General features: G+C 37.7%; 1 protein-coding gene across 1 annotated transcript in view; it reads right to left on the reverse strand.

The window, feature by feature from the left end:
- The window catches only part of EQTN (equatorin), a 29,742-nt gene that overhangs the window by 979 nt on the left and 11,616 nt on the right, over window positions 1-17,147 (reverse strand). The window contains 4 exon segments of the mRNA XM_021681048.1: window positions 2,693-2,758; window positions 4,004-4,054; window positions 7,472-7,558; window positions 10,934-11,044. Coding sequence (XP_021536723.1) covers window positions 2,693-2,758; window positions 4,004-4,054; window positions 7,472-7,558; window positions 10,934-11,044 — 315 coding nt within the window.

A 17,147-nucleotide genomic window follows, 5' to 3' on the forward strand; every position in this document is an offset into this window, starting at 1 on the left:
AGAGCAAAGCAAATGAAGAGATGCCTTCACCATCCAGGGTATTCACTGTGCACCCTCATTTGTCTCATGCAATCCAAGGAAGAGTATAGGCTACTCCCTAGGGCTAAGTACTCTTTGCTTGTTTTGTTGAACTACCACAATAGTCCCGGAGGAGCTGTTCTTAGCTCCATTTCACAGGATCACAGAAGTTTATAAATTCGCCCATGGCACATGTGAGGAAGTGGCAAAATCTGGTTTCAAAACCAGGTTACCAGATGCTCAAATGTGTCTATAGCAATCTTCCTCCCTGACTAATAAAGGCCATTTCAAGACTCTGAAGAGATGACTGTTAAAAATGTGACGAACTTACACACTAGGGCCTTGTCTTTCAGAAGAGAAAGATACCCTTTTACTGTTGGGACCCGCATTGAGTTTTCTCTGATGCTAAAAGGATGGTGTACCAGATACTTTCTCCATGAAGTTTAAGAACTGCATCTGTCATTTTGTTACTGAGATCACCCTAGTGTATTTGATGTTAAAAAAGAAATGAAAATCTACTTCTTTCTAAAGTTAGATAATAAAAATCATGTCCAGATCCAGAGATGTCGAAGGTCTTTTTACTAAATCTATTAATGAAAATACATCTTTACTGCCACATTTTACATTTTCCTGAATTTCTGTCTGACTTAATAGACGTTTACTTAATGGTGACTTGAAATGACCATGTTCATATTTCTCTCTTCCCCCAACTTTCTCCCACCCAAAAGTTCCAAAGGTTTTCATTATTTTCTAGGTCATGGTGTTTTGGTCATAAGCAGTGGCGAGCTCACGTGTGTATTCCCTGATTCCGTAATTGTCAAAGTGCGATCTTAGACCACAAAGAGTGAAATGTATACAGCTATCAGTGACTATTATCTTGACTTTGAGGCTGATTCTTTGGGGAATAATTAAACAAATTATGTTAAGAGGGTCTGTGCTCCTGAATTGCTCTGCTACTCCTTAAAAGGATTTTTGTAAAGAGATGTGCTTATAGTACATTTTGTTTTTCAAGGTGATGGTCAAAACTAGAGAAGGGTTTGGAATTCCCTGCCACTAGAAATCGTGAGAAAGCTAGTTACAAGCCTGGGCAGGTTTTCTAAGCCTCAGTTCCCTCATCTGTAAAATGGAGATAATCCCAACTTCATGGAGTTGCTGTGAGGACTGACATAATAATGTATATAAAGGACCTGGCATGTAATATGTGCTCCATACATGATAAAAAATTAATCATGTTCAATTTAATTACTTGGAAAGACAAAATATTTCTAAAGTAACACAGCATTAGTCATTCCCATATATAACTTTTCTAAACAAAGACTCACTCGATTTTCTTAAAACCCTGCAAGGCAAATGGCTTTATTTGTCAAATAATCCAATGCAGAATAGAGATGTCAGGCCTTAGATGTGTCACCAGATGTTATTTTTTTCCCCAATAGTTTATTTGTAGGACAGAGGCTTGGGGGAAATTAATATATTGCCTTGTGAAATTTTCTGTTGAAATCAGGAGTTCTTTTACTCATATAAATATAATCCATGAATGAAAATTACAAAAAAACCTGCATTCAGCAGCAGGAATTCTCTCATTCATTGCTGGTGGGAATACAAAATGGTATAGCCACTTTAGAAGTCAGTTTGGTAATTTCTTACAAAGCTAAATATAGTTTTACCACACAATCCAGCAATCACAATTCTTGATATTTACCCAGAAGAGTTGAAAACTTATGTCCATACAAAGACCTACACGTGAATATTTATAGCAGCTTTATTCATTATTGCCAAAAATTGGAAGTAATCAAGATGTCCTTCAGTAGGTGAATGGATAAAGTGGTATATCCACACAAGGAAGTGTTATTCAGTGATAAAAAGAAATGAGCCATCAAGCCATGAAAATACATGGAGGAATCTTAAATGCATATTACTGAGCAAAAGAAGCCAGGGTGAAAGTCTACATACTTTATTTTTCCAACTATATAATATTCTGGAAAAGACGAAACTATGGTGATGGTGGAAAGATCAGTGGTTGCCAGGGATTAGGGACAGAGGGGTGGATAGGCGGAGCACAGGGGATTTTTAGGGCAGTGAAATTACTCTATATGATTGTGATGGTGGACACATGACATTATGCATTTGTCAAAATGCACAGACCTGTGGAACACAAGGAGTGGACCCTAATGTAAACTATGGACTTTAGTTAATACTAACATATGGATACTGGCTCTTACATTGTAAAACCCGTACCAAACCAACGCAAGATGAGAATGACAGGAGAAACTGAGTTGGGGAGATATAGGAGAACTCTCTGTACTTTCTGCTCATTTTTTCCTGTAAGCCTAAAACTGCTCTGAAAATAGAGTCCATCAATTAAAAACACCGCGTTATAGATACGATTCACTTGCCTACTCCTCTGTTTGGTTTATCTGTTTTAGGAATAGAAGTCACAAAACCAGAAAATGAAAACATCCCTCTGCATATGTGGCAACTGGAGAATAATGCTTAGGGACAATCGCTTTTTAAAACAGCAAATGTCCTCTCTGAAATGACATTAGCCACCACGCTACCCTTTTATGTACATTCCACGTTACTAGGGACAACAGGATCGTCACGCTGTGAAGTCACACACTGAAATGTGTGCCGGCACTTATGCATCTATTTAATTGAAGTATTTTGTTCTTACTTGGAATTGGGCGAAATAATTGATCTTTTTCTTCAATCTCCTCAACTGTTGGTGTTGCATTTAAGGCTGTTAAGACAATAAATTGGTGTTATGGTAAACAAAATTCACTCACGAAAATTACTGTGTGTGTGTGTGTTTAATATAGAGAGTTTATTCTCATTATTCATGACAGTTATACTCCGTAAAGTCACGGGAACACTGACTTTGTGAATACTGAATTGTTGCTCCTGGGGGAAATGCAAGCTTAGGTTCTTGAGAACCTCTGGTCACAATGTTTTCATCAACCAATCAATACATAACTTGCTTGATGTGTGTTTCTGTTTAAAGATACTTTATTTAATGTATATTGCTGATTCATTAACATTGAATTCATGATTAATGGCATTATAGCTCAAGCCTAAACAAAGTTTATCTGACACATATTTTCTCCATAAGGTATATCACCGCCTTCTCATGCTCAGGAACACTAACCAGCACCTTAATACTCCACTCGGGGGCCATTTTAATTAGCAAAATCACTGACTGAAAGCACAAAAATGCAAAACACGTAGCACTAAATAGACAACAAAAAGGACACTTAATTACAGTCTAAGAGCTGCAGAAGAAAGGCAGAGTGTTGCCTTGTTCTACCTCCGCTGGAACATGAGTGTCAGGCAATTAAAATTTTTTGCTGCTCTGTGCATGTCTGCAAATGACCATGAAAGTGATTTGGGAGGTTACAAATTTATTTTAGATGTAGGTAAATTCACAAATACAAACCTGCAAGTAATGGGAATCAACTGAAAATGGTATATACAAAGCATGCATATATGTGTGCTACATGAATTCCATTTATACATGTGTGCATCTACATATACATTTATATGTGCATATATAAGACATGCACATTACATCTACACATGTATGCTTATATGTTTACGATATATGCATTACTTTATACATGCATATATTTTGATATATACCTTGCATTTATTCACATATCTCCATGTGCTTACATGCATACTGCTCCAAACACAAAAAGGGACTACATTGAGCAAGAGCCTTATTTAAAATTTTTAATCATAAATCAACTGAATGACAAGATTGCAACATTTATAGGAGAATAAACTTTTGGGGGAGAGAACAAGAAAATGTGCGACACAATCAGTTTTGTGGGTTTGTTTTGCATTTGCTATTACACGTGATAATGGCAGCAGAATGTTGATTTATTAATTCTTAATATTAGAAGTATTTACACTGATCCTGGCTTTCTTACATAAGACTTTAGAAAACCAAAACATTTTCCCAGCTACCTAACTACTATGAGTTTACCTTTAGCTAACATTGTCCAAAATGCAGGCTCATTTGGACCCTTGGTTGGTTCTGTTTAAAAAACAAAATAGAACAGGATAACTAAGTAAGGTAAGTTCACTTTAGTAAATTTGTGATAGAGCATCTATTCACTTGTTAGTTTAGTCATGTAACAGTTATACCTTGAGCTTCTACCATGTGCCAGACGCTGTGGTTGGCATTAAAGTTCAGAAATGAAGAAGACACAGGCCTTTTGGTGACGGAACACACTCTCAGTTTGGGAGGCAGACGAGAGTCACTGTTAATTATGATGCAGGACAACGGGGCGGGGGGTGGGGGGCAGGGGCAATAGAAACGCACAAGTGGTATGCACAGAAAGCCCTAACTCTAGTTGCAAAGGCCAGAAGCCCTTCGAAAGGGAGATGATGCTCCACTATAGGCTTAGAGGACTAGAAATTGCTTGCCAGGCAAACAGGCAAGAGTGAGATCATTCCACTGAGTCATGAGCAGATTTGGTGAGTTCTGAGAACCTCGGGTAGACTGGAGTGAAGATAATGGATGGGGAATGTGACCAGAAATGAAACTTGAACATTTCTCAATGGTCAGATTATTTCATATTTAAATGCCTGGTTAAGAAATTGGAACATAAAAAAAAATACGTAAATAAATTTAAAAAAAGAAATTAGAACATGACCCAAGCCTAGTAGTAAATTACTGAAGATATTTTAGAAAGGAACACCACCAGGATGATGAGATTTCTATTTTTAAATATATCAAAAAAAGTGACTAAGATTTTTATTTGTTTTCGTAGTGTTAAAGATGCAAACTAATTCACAGTAACCATATGAGAAACATACTTGGATGCTTCATGTAATGACAGGTCCATTGTCTTCAATTAGACCACTCATTCAAGGCCTTAGAGGAGAGCCATCGTGGGTTGTTATGGTTATACAAATACTTTATAAGGAACAATATTCTTTGCAGGAAAGTAAAATGATTTTGATTTTGAAACCTGTCACTACCAACCCCCCCCCCCGATAATTTTAGGAAACACCAAAAATTGACTCTAATTAGAGATAAATTTATTCCTCAAGCAGATAGAAATTTTTACATTATTATTTAAAAATAATATTAAAATGTATTAAAATATACTTATATATCTCATATAAATATAAATGTAATACATTTTATTAAAATAAATTTTATTTTGAAAAGAGCTCACATCCTATCCCCTGTCAGGTAAATCTAAAAATTAACTCAGATTTTCACTGTTTAAAAGATTTTAGAGTGACTTCAAATTGTAGCTGTATAAATTCTTTAAGCATGCTATTACTTTATGAAACACCCAGAGTAGTGAAACATAAATTAAATCATATAATGATATGCTGCAAGTATGACTACAGTTTAGAAATTTTTAATACTTCGATTTTTTTTCCCATGGGGTTCTGTAGGATTTTCTTCACTACTGCTTTTTCCAGTATGTGATATAGTTGTTTCATTGATGAGTTTATCTGCAAAAAGGGATAACAGATTATCAGAATATACAAATATTGACAGCATCTGTGATTAGGCATTTTTTTAAGCTAAAAAATGGAACAAAGAAAAAGAAAAAAAGAGAAAGATGTTGACATTTTCCTGAGATATCATAAAGGAGGGGAAAGAAGAAGGCATTGAAGAATGAAGTTTTGGGATAATGGGTTGCCTGAGGGGATTAATACACCTATAATTTGTAAGAGAGAGGAAAAGCTGGGACAGGGGGGTTGGGGGTGGTTGTGGTGGTGGTTATAAGCTTCCTTTAGAGGTAAAAGAGATGTATTGGATGAGAACATTGGCTTCAGATGTTTCCCTGAACAGGACTTGAAGTGATCCTATCAGCCCCAGATAGCTTGGTTGCCAGTCAGCGTTAGATAGAACACAGAAGAGGAAGGCACATCAGTATCCTTGTAAATCAGAAACATTTGCATGCTAACTACTCAAAACAGAGTTTTGGGTACAACGATTTGGGGCTACAAATCAAGGGTTTTCAGGCCTGATTTAGTATATATCTCAGTCTATAATGTGTCCATCTTCTGGAGGAACATCAGTAAGAGTGTATTTGGAGTGTGACTGGGGGACATTTTCCACACACACCACCCACCCCCCCTTGGTGGCCACTTCAGTTAATTTTGTTTAACACGGGAGTCAATGAAGTTCCACACGAAGTACAGGCAATCTCTCTATAGAAGAAGTTCTACAGAGAGGCAGAATGAATTCAGACTGAGCTTACCAACAGCACCATGACAGGTGCCTTGTTGGCAAGAAAGCTATGGAAAAAAGAGTCTGTTACCAGAGTTGACATGATTCAGGGCAGGACTCCAACAAAATTGGTAAGTAATCCTTCAACTCTGCTATGTATCCTTCATACTTGGAGAAAAGTGTGTGGATTTTCCCCTCACACTTTTGGGGACTAAAAGAATTGTTAGTCAAAATTATTCTGGAGAATTCCATCTCCTTGAGGGGCTTGCTCCTCTAGAACGTCCCTACCATGTTAGTATATCTCCTTCTGTCAGAGCCTGCATTTAAAAGGGCAACAATTTCTTATCCCAATCCAACTTTCTTTGACAATACTTTGAGGACCTAAATTGTGGGAATAGAAATTAGGGTTTTAGAATTTCTTCCATTGGTCCTATGGTCCTCAATAATCCATCTCCTAAGGGAATTTGAGCTACCCAGTGTGTTGAAGACCTGGCTCTCTGTTTCTTGTCCCAAACAACTCAAGATGATGTTTGCTGTGTACAAGCAAAATTCCCATGAGTGATTTGTTTAATTAACATATGCCCTTGAAATGTCCCTCACTTATGTCCCAAGGTTTAGAATTACTCAAAATATTCCATTATTGTCAAATAACTTTATTAATAATTAGGTATTACTGAGTCTGGCTTTCCCCAATATTGAAGCTGCTAGAGCCAGAAACATTCTCTCTTCCCTATTTAATTTTAACCTCTTTTCCTTGTCTTCTGTTCTATGCTCTTGCGTTTCATAGATATGAGCTGTTGATACTTCGTGGTGAAAGATATGGATATGTCCTTCGGAGACTTTTAATGGCCTCCGAAGTCACATGATGGCAACAGGTTTACCTAGCAAATTAATTACACTTGGTAGAAAGATGCAAAAAGGAAATAAGAACATTTGAAGTTGAAGGTATAAGTAGAAAGGAATAAAAATGTGGGTTTAAGAAAGACATACAATTTTCTAGAACCCTAAATCTAGTCATTATTTTTCTTTCCATGAAAACCAAAAATATGAGGCTAAGGTATGTAAGAACCTCCTTGACTTCTGACTTTATTAGTGCAAGGGACATGGAGTCTCCTTATTTAGGAACGAAGATTCCCTGACCCTAGCTCCACTAAAACGTTTTTCCTACGTGATACTTTCTATTGCTGTTTGGAAATCTTGCTTTAAGGGCTTTTCATATTCACAATGGTTACTTTCAGTACTTTCAGTACTTACAGTTTCTTAGAGCAAATTGCAAATCAGTTGTTGCTCTCACAGATATTTCAGACTGGCTGCCATTTGGATTTTGCGTTGTGAACACATCTAGAAATACAAGATCAAATGTTTTCAGCAACTAAGTTACTTCTTGTTCCTTTAAATTTTTCCTCATCTGATTTTTTTTTCTTAAAACATAAGCACTGACTAATTCTAAGAAAAGAATAATAAAGATTTTGAGACATTCTTCAGCTACAAATTAAGGAAATGGGGCAAGGTTTAAAAATAAAATTCATGGGGCGCCTGGGTGGCTCAGTCAGTTAAGCGTCTGCCTGTGTTTGGCTCAAGTCATGATCCCAGGGTCCTGGGATGAAGCCCCACATTGGGCTCCCTGCTCAGCGGGGAGCCTGCTTCTCCCTCTCCCTCTGCTGCTCCCCCTGCTTGTGCTCTCTCTCTGTCAAATAAATAAATAAAATCTTAAAAAATTAATAAATAAATAAAGTAAAAATAAAATTCATGGAGAAAAAGCCAAATTGGTATCCTTATGCTAAATAACATTCCGAGGGTGCCTGGGTGGCTCAGTCGTTAAGCACCTGCCTTCGGCTCAGGTCATAATCCCAGGGTCCTGGGATTGAGCCCCACATCAGGCTCCCTGCTCCGCGAGAAGCCTGCTTCTCCCTCTCCTACTCCCCTTGCTTGTGTTCCTGCTCTCGCTGTGTCTCTCTCTGTCAAATAAATAAATAAATAAATAAATAAATAAATAAATAAATAAATAACATTCCGAGAAGAAATTATTGAGGGTTGGTTGTAATTCAAAACTAATGGATATATCCACCCAACCAGAGTCAAAGTAAATTGGATCAAGATGGCACACTGACATATTGACATCTGAATGTATACCTGTCTCCTTTTTCCAAAATCTCATGAAATGACAGAAAATTTTATATATACATGAATGCATATGTGTGTTTAATACAGACATATATATTCAATCATCTTACCATGCAGGCACGTGCATACACACACAAACAGTGTCATTAATGTATCATGTTTTTTGAGGAATTTCTGAGCTAGATCTATGGGGAAATATAACAAAAGGAAACCAAAGCCCAACATGCATGTTATGAGTTATGAAACTATAAAAATTAAAACACTTTGGTATTTTTACAGGGAAGAACAGATCAAAGAAACAATAAAAAGGTAGCAACTGACCCAATTTCAAATGAGAATTTAGATTATATTAAATGGGTTTCACATGAATAGGGAATTGGTGTTAGACATTTGGCAAACCTCCTTGAAAAATATAAAGTTTTGTGCCTAACTTATGCCATATGCAAAGATAACGATTTAAGACCTAAGAGTTAAAAATAAAAATATGAAATTATTTTAAAAAATAGGAAAACAATTTAAATTGAATTTAAGTTGAATAAGGCCTATCTAACCAAAATATAAAATCCAGAAATTATTAAAAAATTAATCAACAATTGATTTTAGAAAATTACAATTTTTCTCTGTGATTAAGATACCAAAACAGGTTTAAAAATAAGCAACAGTCTGGGAAAAAAAATACTTGTTAACTTTTACTATAGGAAAAAGATTAATATACTAAACATAGAAAGAGCTCCTACAAATAAATGAAAATACACACTGATAGAAAAAGGGGCCATGGATATGAATAGGCAAATCACAGAAGTAGAAATAAAAATACCCAATAAACATAGAGAAAAATACTCACCTTCATAAGTAATCAGAATGCAAATGAAAACAGTAATGGAAATTTCTCACTTATATTCACAAAATATGATCAACAATATTCATTGTAGGTGAGATTGTGGGGCATTCTTAGAGGATGTAAATCGGTAGATCCTTTTTAGAGGGCAATTTGCTGGTATCAATATTTTTGAAGATTTACTCTTTATTAAGCAATGCCCATTACCTGATATCTATCCAAAGAGCGATACACCCAACTGTATATGAGAAGAATGTAAAAGGGAAAAACTGCACATAATCTAATTCTTTAAAAAACAGTGGATAAATTATGGGACATGATTTATGGAATACTAGGTATCCACTAAAAATAATGAGGCAGATGTGAAAAGAGCTCAGGAGTTGTTAAATGAGAAAAGTAAGTCATAACACAATTTCTTAGGAAGATCCCATTTATGTTTTGTATATATTGTGTGTGTAAGAAAGATTTTTTTCTTTAATCAAAGTAATCATCAGGCTCTTGGTTTATTTACCCTCTGGATATTTTAAAACAGAGGTACACCCTGAAAAGGAAATGATTGCACCATTTGCACACCATAGGCAGAAGCCTGGTGGTGATAGATTAGATAACATTCCTGACTCTGGCTTTGGTAGTATGAAATCTGGCAATTGACCTAAGAATCAGGTGTTTTTTTCACCTACAAAGGAAGGACATTGATTCACCAAAGAGAAAAGAGAAATACAACTTATGCATTATTATTATCAAAGTACTTGAGTGTATATATGTATATATCTTGATTGTATTCCTATTTTTCCTTTGATGAATGTTAATAAGGATTCCAAGATAACTAGATTTAATCTTAACCAACTGAGCCACCCAGGCGCCCTCTAGATTTAATCTTAATTTGCTTTTATTTTAACAAGAGTTTCTTGAGTGGTGGACCTTATAAGGACATGGAAAGAAAGACCATATAGTAATGATGAATAAACTGAAGTTTGATGGACCTTTCAAACATCTTAAGGTCATCTTGTTATGGGTTGAATTTTGTGCCCCGCCCCCAAGAAAAGACATGTTTAAGTCCTAACCCCCAGAATCTCAGAATGCACCCTAGTTTTGAAATAGGGTCATTGAAGATATAATTAGTCAAGATGGAGTCACACTGGAGTATGGTGGGCTCCTAATCTGATATGAATGGTGTCCTTATAAGAAGAGGGAAATGGACACAGAGGCACAGCAGGAATGCCATGTGAGGATGGAGACAGAGACTAGAATTGTGCTACAAGCCAAGGAATGCCTGGGGCTACAAGAAGCTGGAGGAAGCAAGGAATGATCCTCCCTAGAGGCCTTGTAGAGAGCATGGCATGATCAAAACTTTGATTTTGGATTTCTGATTTCCAGAACTGGAGAGAATAAATTTCTGTTGCTTTGAGCCACTAAGTTTGTGGTACTTGTTTCAGCAGCCCTAGGAAACTGATACCCACCTCCAAATAAATTTTGGTTAACTCACCATAGAATTAGATCAATTGCAAATCACCATAATGCCATGGTGAACTCTGTTATTTATAGGAAATTACCAAAAGAACCTTGTTAAACTTCATAGCATCTCATGAAAAAAAGCTGTAGAAAATAAGAATTTCATTTAACACACTGAAACATTTATAAGATACATGAGAATTTAAGAAGTAGGAAATAAAATTATAGAGTTTTTTAAATGTTAAATCAAACCGGTATAACCAGCTTTTGTATATGTGCTACTATGAACTTTAAAGACTTACATTGTTTTATATCTTTAAAATAATTTCCATTTTTCTCATTAGTAGGAGTATTCTCCTTAATTTCCGGTTCCTGTTTATATTCTTTTGGAGAGCCAGGCAGCCACATATCATCTGCAAAATTCATGATAAGAAATATGTTGAGTTCTTTTACTACTTTCTTTTTTTTCAATTGCATTTTTCTACAAAGGATTTGAGGCAGAGATTTAAAATGTAAATTATGCCGTATTTCCAATAATAAACTTTGTATCATCCTATAGAAAACTGTCACATACCAGTTTTCTAGGATAATGGGTCATCTTTCTTATCTGCTCTTTCTGTAAAACCTTTAAATGCTTACTCACCACCACTATGAAAGGAAGTTGTATTGGGGTACTGTAAGGAAAAAACCCCAGATACAAAAATAAACAATATAAAATTCATAGGGAAAATGATTGATTTATCCAGTAATCTCCTGCTCCTCCTCAGAGTTTCCTTTCTGTTGCCCAGCCGATCCTGTAACTAGCTAGGACATTATGATGTCACTGCCAAATGGAGGTCAGAATGCTGGGGATGAATTACCAAAAGTTTTGTGACTCAATCTGACATCTATTTTATCTTTGATACTATGATGGTTTTTAAAAATTAACCATTATAAGATTTTCTTTGAAAATTAGGAAATATATTTTCATGAAATAATGTGAATTAGTCATCAGATTTTAAAGAACCACTAATATTGTTGATAGCAAAATGATAACAGAAGTTTTTTGTTTTCAAAGCATTACTATATTGTATGTTCTTTTGAATAACTGCAAGAAAGCATCTGTTAAAAACTAATCAGAGATACCTAGATTCAATCCAATTGTCCTTCAAGTTCTGGTTCATGAGCTATCTTAACTATATAATTCCTTAAGTGTTTTGAAACTCATCTTTTCCCTGCTGATGAGTGATGTTGAGCATCTTGTGTCTGTTAGCTATTTGTATGTCTTCTTTGGAAAAATGTCTATTCATCTCTTCTGCCCATTTCTTAACTGAATTATTTGTTTTTTGGGTGCTGAGTTTGATAAGTTCTTTATAGATTTTAGATACTAATCCCTTACCTGATAGGTCATTTGCAAATATCTTCTTCTAATCCATAGGTTGCCTTTTAGTTTTGTTGATTGTTTCCTTTGCTGTGCAGAAGCTTTTTATTTTGATGAAGTCTCAATGGTTAATTTTTGCTTTTGTTTTCCTTGCCTCAGGAGACATATCCAGTAAAAGGTTGCTATGGCCAAGGTCAAAGAGGTTACTGCCTGTGTTCTCCTCTAGGATTTTGATGGTTTTCTGTCTTACATTGGTCTTTAATACATTTTGAATCTGTTTTTGTGTATGGTGTAAGAAAGTGGTCCAGTTTCACTCTTTTGCTGTCCAGTTTTCCCAACACCGCTTGATTGAAGAGACTGTCTTTTTTCCATTAGATAGTCTTTCCTGCTTTGTCAAAGATTAATTGACCATATAGTTATGGGCTCATTTCTGGGTTTCCTATTCTGTTCCATTGATCTATGTGTCTGTTTTTGTGCCAGTACCATACTGTCTTGATCACTACAGCTTTGTAATATAGCTTGAAGCTTGTGATGCCTTCATCTTTGCTTTTCTTTTTCAACGTTACTTTGTCTTTTCCAGGTCTTTTGTAGTTCTATACAAATTTTAGGATTGTTTGTTCTAGCTCTGTGAAAAATGCTGTTGGTATTTTGATAGGGATTGCATTGAATGTGTAGATTGCTTTGGGTAGTATAGATATTCTAACAATATTTATTCTTCTAATCCATGAGCATGGAATGTTTTTCCATTCCTTCTTGTCATCTTCAATTTCTTTCATCAATGTTTATTAGTTTTCAGAGTATAGGTCTTTTATCTCTTGGTTAAGTTTATTTCTAAGTATCTTATGGTTTTTGGTGCAGTTGTAAATGGGATTAAGATTAAGATTCATTAAAATACTCAAGTATCTTAATGAATGGCTTCAGATAATCAAACCATGTATACAGTGTGATGACCCCACAGCATCTGCCTTGCAGTGAAAAATGCGAGGTTCATGGAGATTACCCTTTGGCAGTGGTCTTCCCCCTGTGCTTTTTTGATCTGTTTGCAGTTTTATACCTATGTCCCAAATGCTTATTACCAATACAACTGTTTAACAACTATATAAAAAGTTACATTATCTGAGAATATATTAGGAAATGAATCTTTACTTTTCACAGAAAACCTCAAAGAGAATGGATTAACAAAAGGTTGTTTTGCTATGTTTTCACTATATATAACAAATGTAAATTTTGTACAATAAATATTTCCTAGGTTAAAAAAAAAAGAGTCCCTTTAATATTTTTTGCAGGGTTGGTTTAGTGGTCATGAGCGCCTTTAGGTTTTTTGTTTTTTTTAAGATTTATTTATTTATTTATTTGACAGAGAGAGACACAGTGAGAGAGGGAACACAAGCAGGGGGAACAGGAGAGGGAGAAGCAGGCTCCCTGCTGAGCAGGGAGCCCGATGCGGGGCTCGATCCCAGGACCCTGGGATCATGACCTGAGCCGAAAGCAGACGCTTAACGGCTGAGCCACCCAGGTGCCCCAAGCACCTTTAGTTTTTGTCTGGGAAACTATCTCTCTGTTCTGAATAATAACCTTGCTGGATAGAGTATTTTTGGCTGTAGATTTTTCCCATTCAGCTTGTTGAATATATCATGCCACTCTCTTCTGGCTTGCAGAGTTTCTGTTGAGAGATCTGTAGCCAGCCTTATGGGTTTTCCCTTATAAGTTAGGGACTTCTTTTGTCTTGCTGTTTTTAGGATTTTTTTTTCTTTATCGCTATATTTTGCAAATTTAATTACAATATGTCTTGATGTTGGCCTGCTTTTGTCAATTTTGATGGGGGTTCTTTGTGCCTCCTTAGTCTGGATGTCTGTTTCCTTCCCCAGATTTGGGCAATTTTTAGCTATTATTTCCTCAGATAAATTTTATGCCCCCCTCTTCTTCTTCTGAGACTCCTATGATACAAATGTTATTACCTTTGATGGAGTCATGGAGTTCCCTAAGTCTATTCTCGTCTTGCATAACTCTTCATCCTTTTGTTCAGCTTCATTATTTTCTATTGGTTTGTATTCTAGGTCACTAATTTGTTTCCCTGCTTCTTCCATCCTTGTATTCATTGCATCAAGTCTGTTTTGAATCTGTGTTATTGCATTTTTCATTTCTTTTTTTTTTTAAGATTTATTTATTTATTTATTTGACAGAGAGAGAGACACAGCGAGAGAGGGAACACAAGCAGGGGGAGTGGGAGAGGGAGAAGCAGGTTTCCCGCAGAGCAGAGAGCCCAATGCGGGGCTCGATCCCAGGACCCTGGGATCATGACCTGAGCTGAAGGCAGATGCTTAATGACTGACCCACCCAGGCGCCCCTGCATTTTTCATTTCTGACTGATTGTTTTTTAACTCTTTTATCTCTGTGGTAAGGGCTTCCCTGAATTCTTCCATTCTTTTCCTAAGCCCAGAGAGTATCCTTATGATTGTGGCTCTAAATTCTCCATCCGGCATATTACTTATATTGGGTTTTGATTTGACCTCTGGCCATGACCTTATCTTGTTCTTTCATTTGGGATAAATTCCTCCATCTTGGCATTTTTTTGAAGTCTCTGACTTCTAGAAAAGTCTGCTATGCTTTCTGGTCCTGACAGTAATGGCTTTATGAAGAAGAGGTCATATAGTGTCCAAGGCCTGGCACTTCCAGGAGTGTCTCCGGTGTGTGCCGCGCGCACTCTGCTGCTGTGTATTGGCTGCTCTATCCTTCAGGCCAGGCATCTGCCGAGGGTCTCCTTGCCTGCTGTGGACAGTGTTTGGACCTTGGTCAGAGTGTGGGGAGTTTTAACCAGGTGTGCTCTGGTCTGCTTGTTAAATGAGACCTGAGGCTACTTTCACTAGAACTGAAGCCTTGCAGAACTCTCTGTTCAGTAAATTAGGTGTGTACAGGGGTTTCTGCTGGTCTTCTGGGGAAGGGGCCTGCTGCCCTGGGACTGAGACTCGACTGCTGGAGAAAAATAGTCCCAGCAGAGCACAGGGGAGTGGCACTTGGTGTAAGGAACTTAGGCAGCCGGTATGAGTGCTGTGCTATTTACCTCAGGTGGCTCTGCCTCTATGCTGAGGGGTGGCAGAGGAAAATGGTGCCCGTTGGCTTTTTGTCCCAGGAGACGTGACTCTGCCAACACCGTCTCTCACAAATGTGCTCCAACAAGAGTGAACAGTCTCCCCCCGTGCACCTTAGGTGATCCTCAGATCATGCCGTCTGCCCCAGGGTTGCTTGCCTGCCTTCACTCCAGGATTGGGCAGCACCCTCAGGGCTCTATCCCAGCCAAGCCCACTGACCTTTCTAACTCCAGTCTTCAAGCCCTGCTGATTGCAAAGTCGCAAGAAAATCAGCCCCTCTTGTTTTCCCAGCCACTGGCTTTAGGGAAGTATTTTCCTTGTGTGATCCCCTGTGTGCTTCACTCTCTCTCACCTTTCTCTGCGACCAGGGCTCCCTCCCCTCCATGGCACCCGCCATCTGTTTCTCCCCCAAACCACATCTCTGCACCTCCTACTTTCTGTGACGTGGCCTCTTCTCTCCCTCTATTGTGGAGTTTGTTCTGTCGGTCCTCAGGTCCATTTCTTGGGTATTCAGAATGATTTGATAGTTATCTAGCTGTGTTCCAGGGATAAGGTGAGCCTAGGGGTCTCCTTCTATGCCAACAACTAAGCTCCCCTCCTCTGAGTTGCTATTTTAAAAACTTCCGCTTAACCTAAGTCATAAGGAGGCTGCTAATTAATGGCTATCCAATCATCTGGGAAAACAGAGTGGATGCATTAGAACAGAGCAACCAGAACGTTGAGGTTGCTAAGAAAAAAGTGGAAGAATAGATTTACAGTGGGGTCTGGGAGTTTCACTTTTTTTTTTTTATTCTTATGTTAATCCCCATACATTACATCATTAGTTTTAGATGACGTGTTCCATGATTCATTGTTTGTGCATAACACCCAGTGCTCCATGCAGAATGTGCCCTCCTCAATACCCACCACCAGGCTAACCCATCCTCCCATCCCTCTCCCCTCTAGAACCCTCAGTTTGTTTTTCAGAGTCCATCGTCTCTCATGGTTCGTCTACCCCTCCGATTTCCCCCGCTTCATTCTTCCCCTCCCGCTACCTTCTTCTTCTTTTTTTTTCTTTCTTAACATATATTGCATTATTTGTTTCAGAGGTACAGATCTGAGATTCAACAGTCTTGCACAATTCACAGCGCTTACCAGAGCACATACCCTCCCCAGTGTCTATCACCCAGTCACCCCCTCCCTCCCATCCCACCCCCCACTCCAGCAACCCTCAGTTTGTTTCCTGCAATTAAGAATTCCTCCTATCAGTGAGATCATATGATACATGTCTTTCTCTGTTTGACTTATTTCACTCAACATAATACCCTCCAGTTCCATCCACGTCGTTGCAAATGGCAAGATCTCATTCCTATTGATGGCTGCATAATATTCCATTGTATATATATACCACCTCTTCTTTATCCATTCATCTGTCGATGGACATCTTGGCTCTTTCCACAGTTTGGCTATTGTGGACATGGCTGCTATAAACATTGGGGTGCACTTACCCCTTCGGATCCCTACTTTTGTATCTTTGGGGTAAATACCCAGTAGTGCAATTGCTGGATCATATGGTAGCTCTATTTTCAACTTTTTGAGGAACCTCCATCCAGTTTTCCAGAGTGGCTGCACCAGCTTGCATTCCCACCAACAGTGTAGGAGGGTTCCCCTTTCTCCGCATCCCCGCCAACATCTGTCGTTTCCTGACTTGTTAATTTTAGCCATTCTGACTGGTGTGAGGTGGTATCTCATTGAGGTTTTGATTTGGATTTCCCTGATGCCGAGCAATATTGAGCAATTTTTCATGTGTCTGTTGGCCATTTGGATGTCTTCTTTGCAGAAATGTCTGTTCATGTCTTCTGCCCATTTCTTGATTGGATTCTTTGTTCTTTGGGTGTTGAGTTTGATAAGTTCTTTATAGATTTTGCATACTAGCCCTTTATCTGATATGTCATTTGCAAATATCTTCTCCCATTCTGTCGGTTGTCTTTTGGTTTTGTGGACTGTTTCCTTTGCTGTGCAAAAGCTTTTTATCTTGATGAAGTCCCAATAGTTCATTTTTGCCCTTGCTTCCCTTGCCTTTGGCGA

This window comes from Neomonachus schauinslandi, chromosome 13, assembly GCF_002201575.2.
Source record: "Neomonachus schauinslandi chromosome 13, ASM220157v2, whole genome shotgun sequence".
Lineage (NCBI taxonomy): Eukaryota > Metazoa > Chordata > Mammalia > Carnivora > Phocidae > Neomonachus > Neomonachus schauinslandi.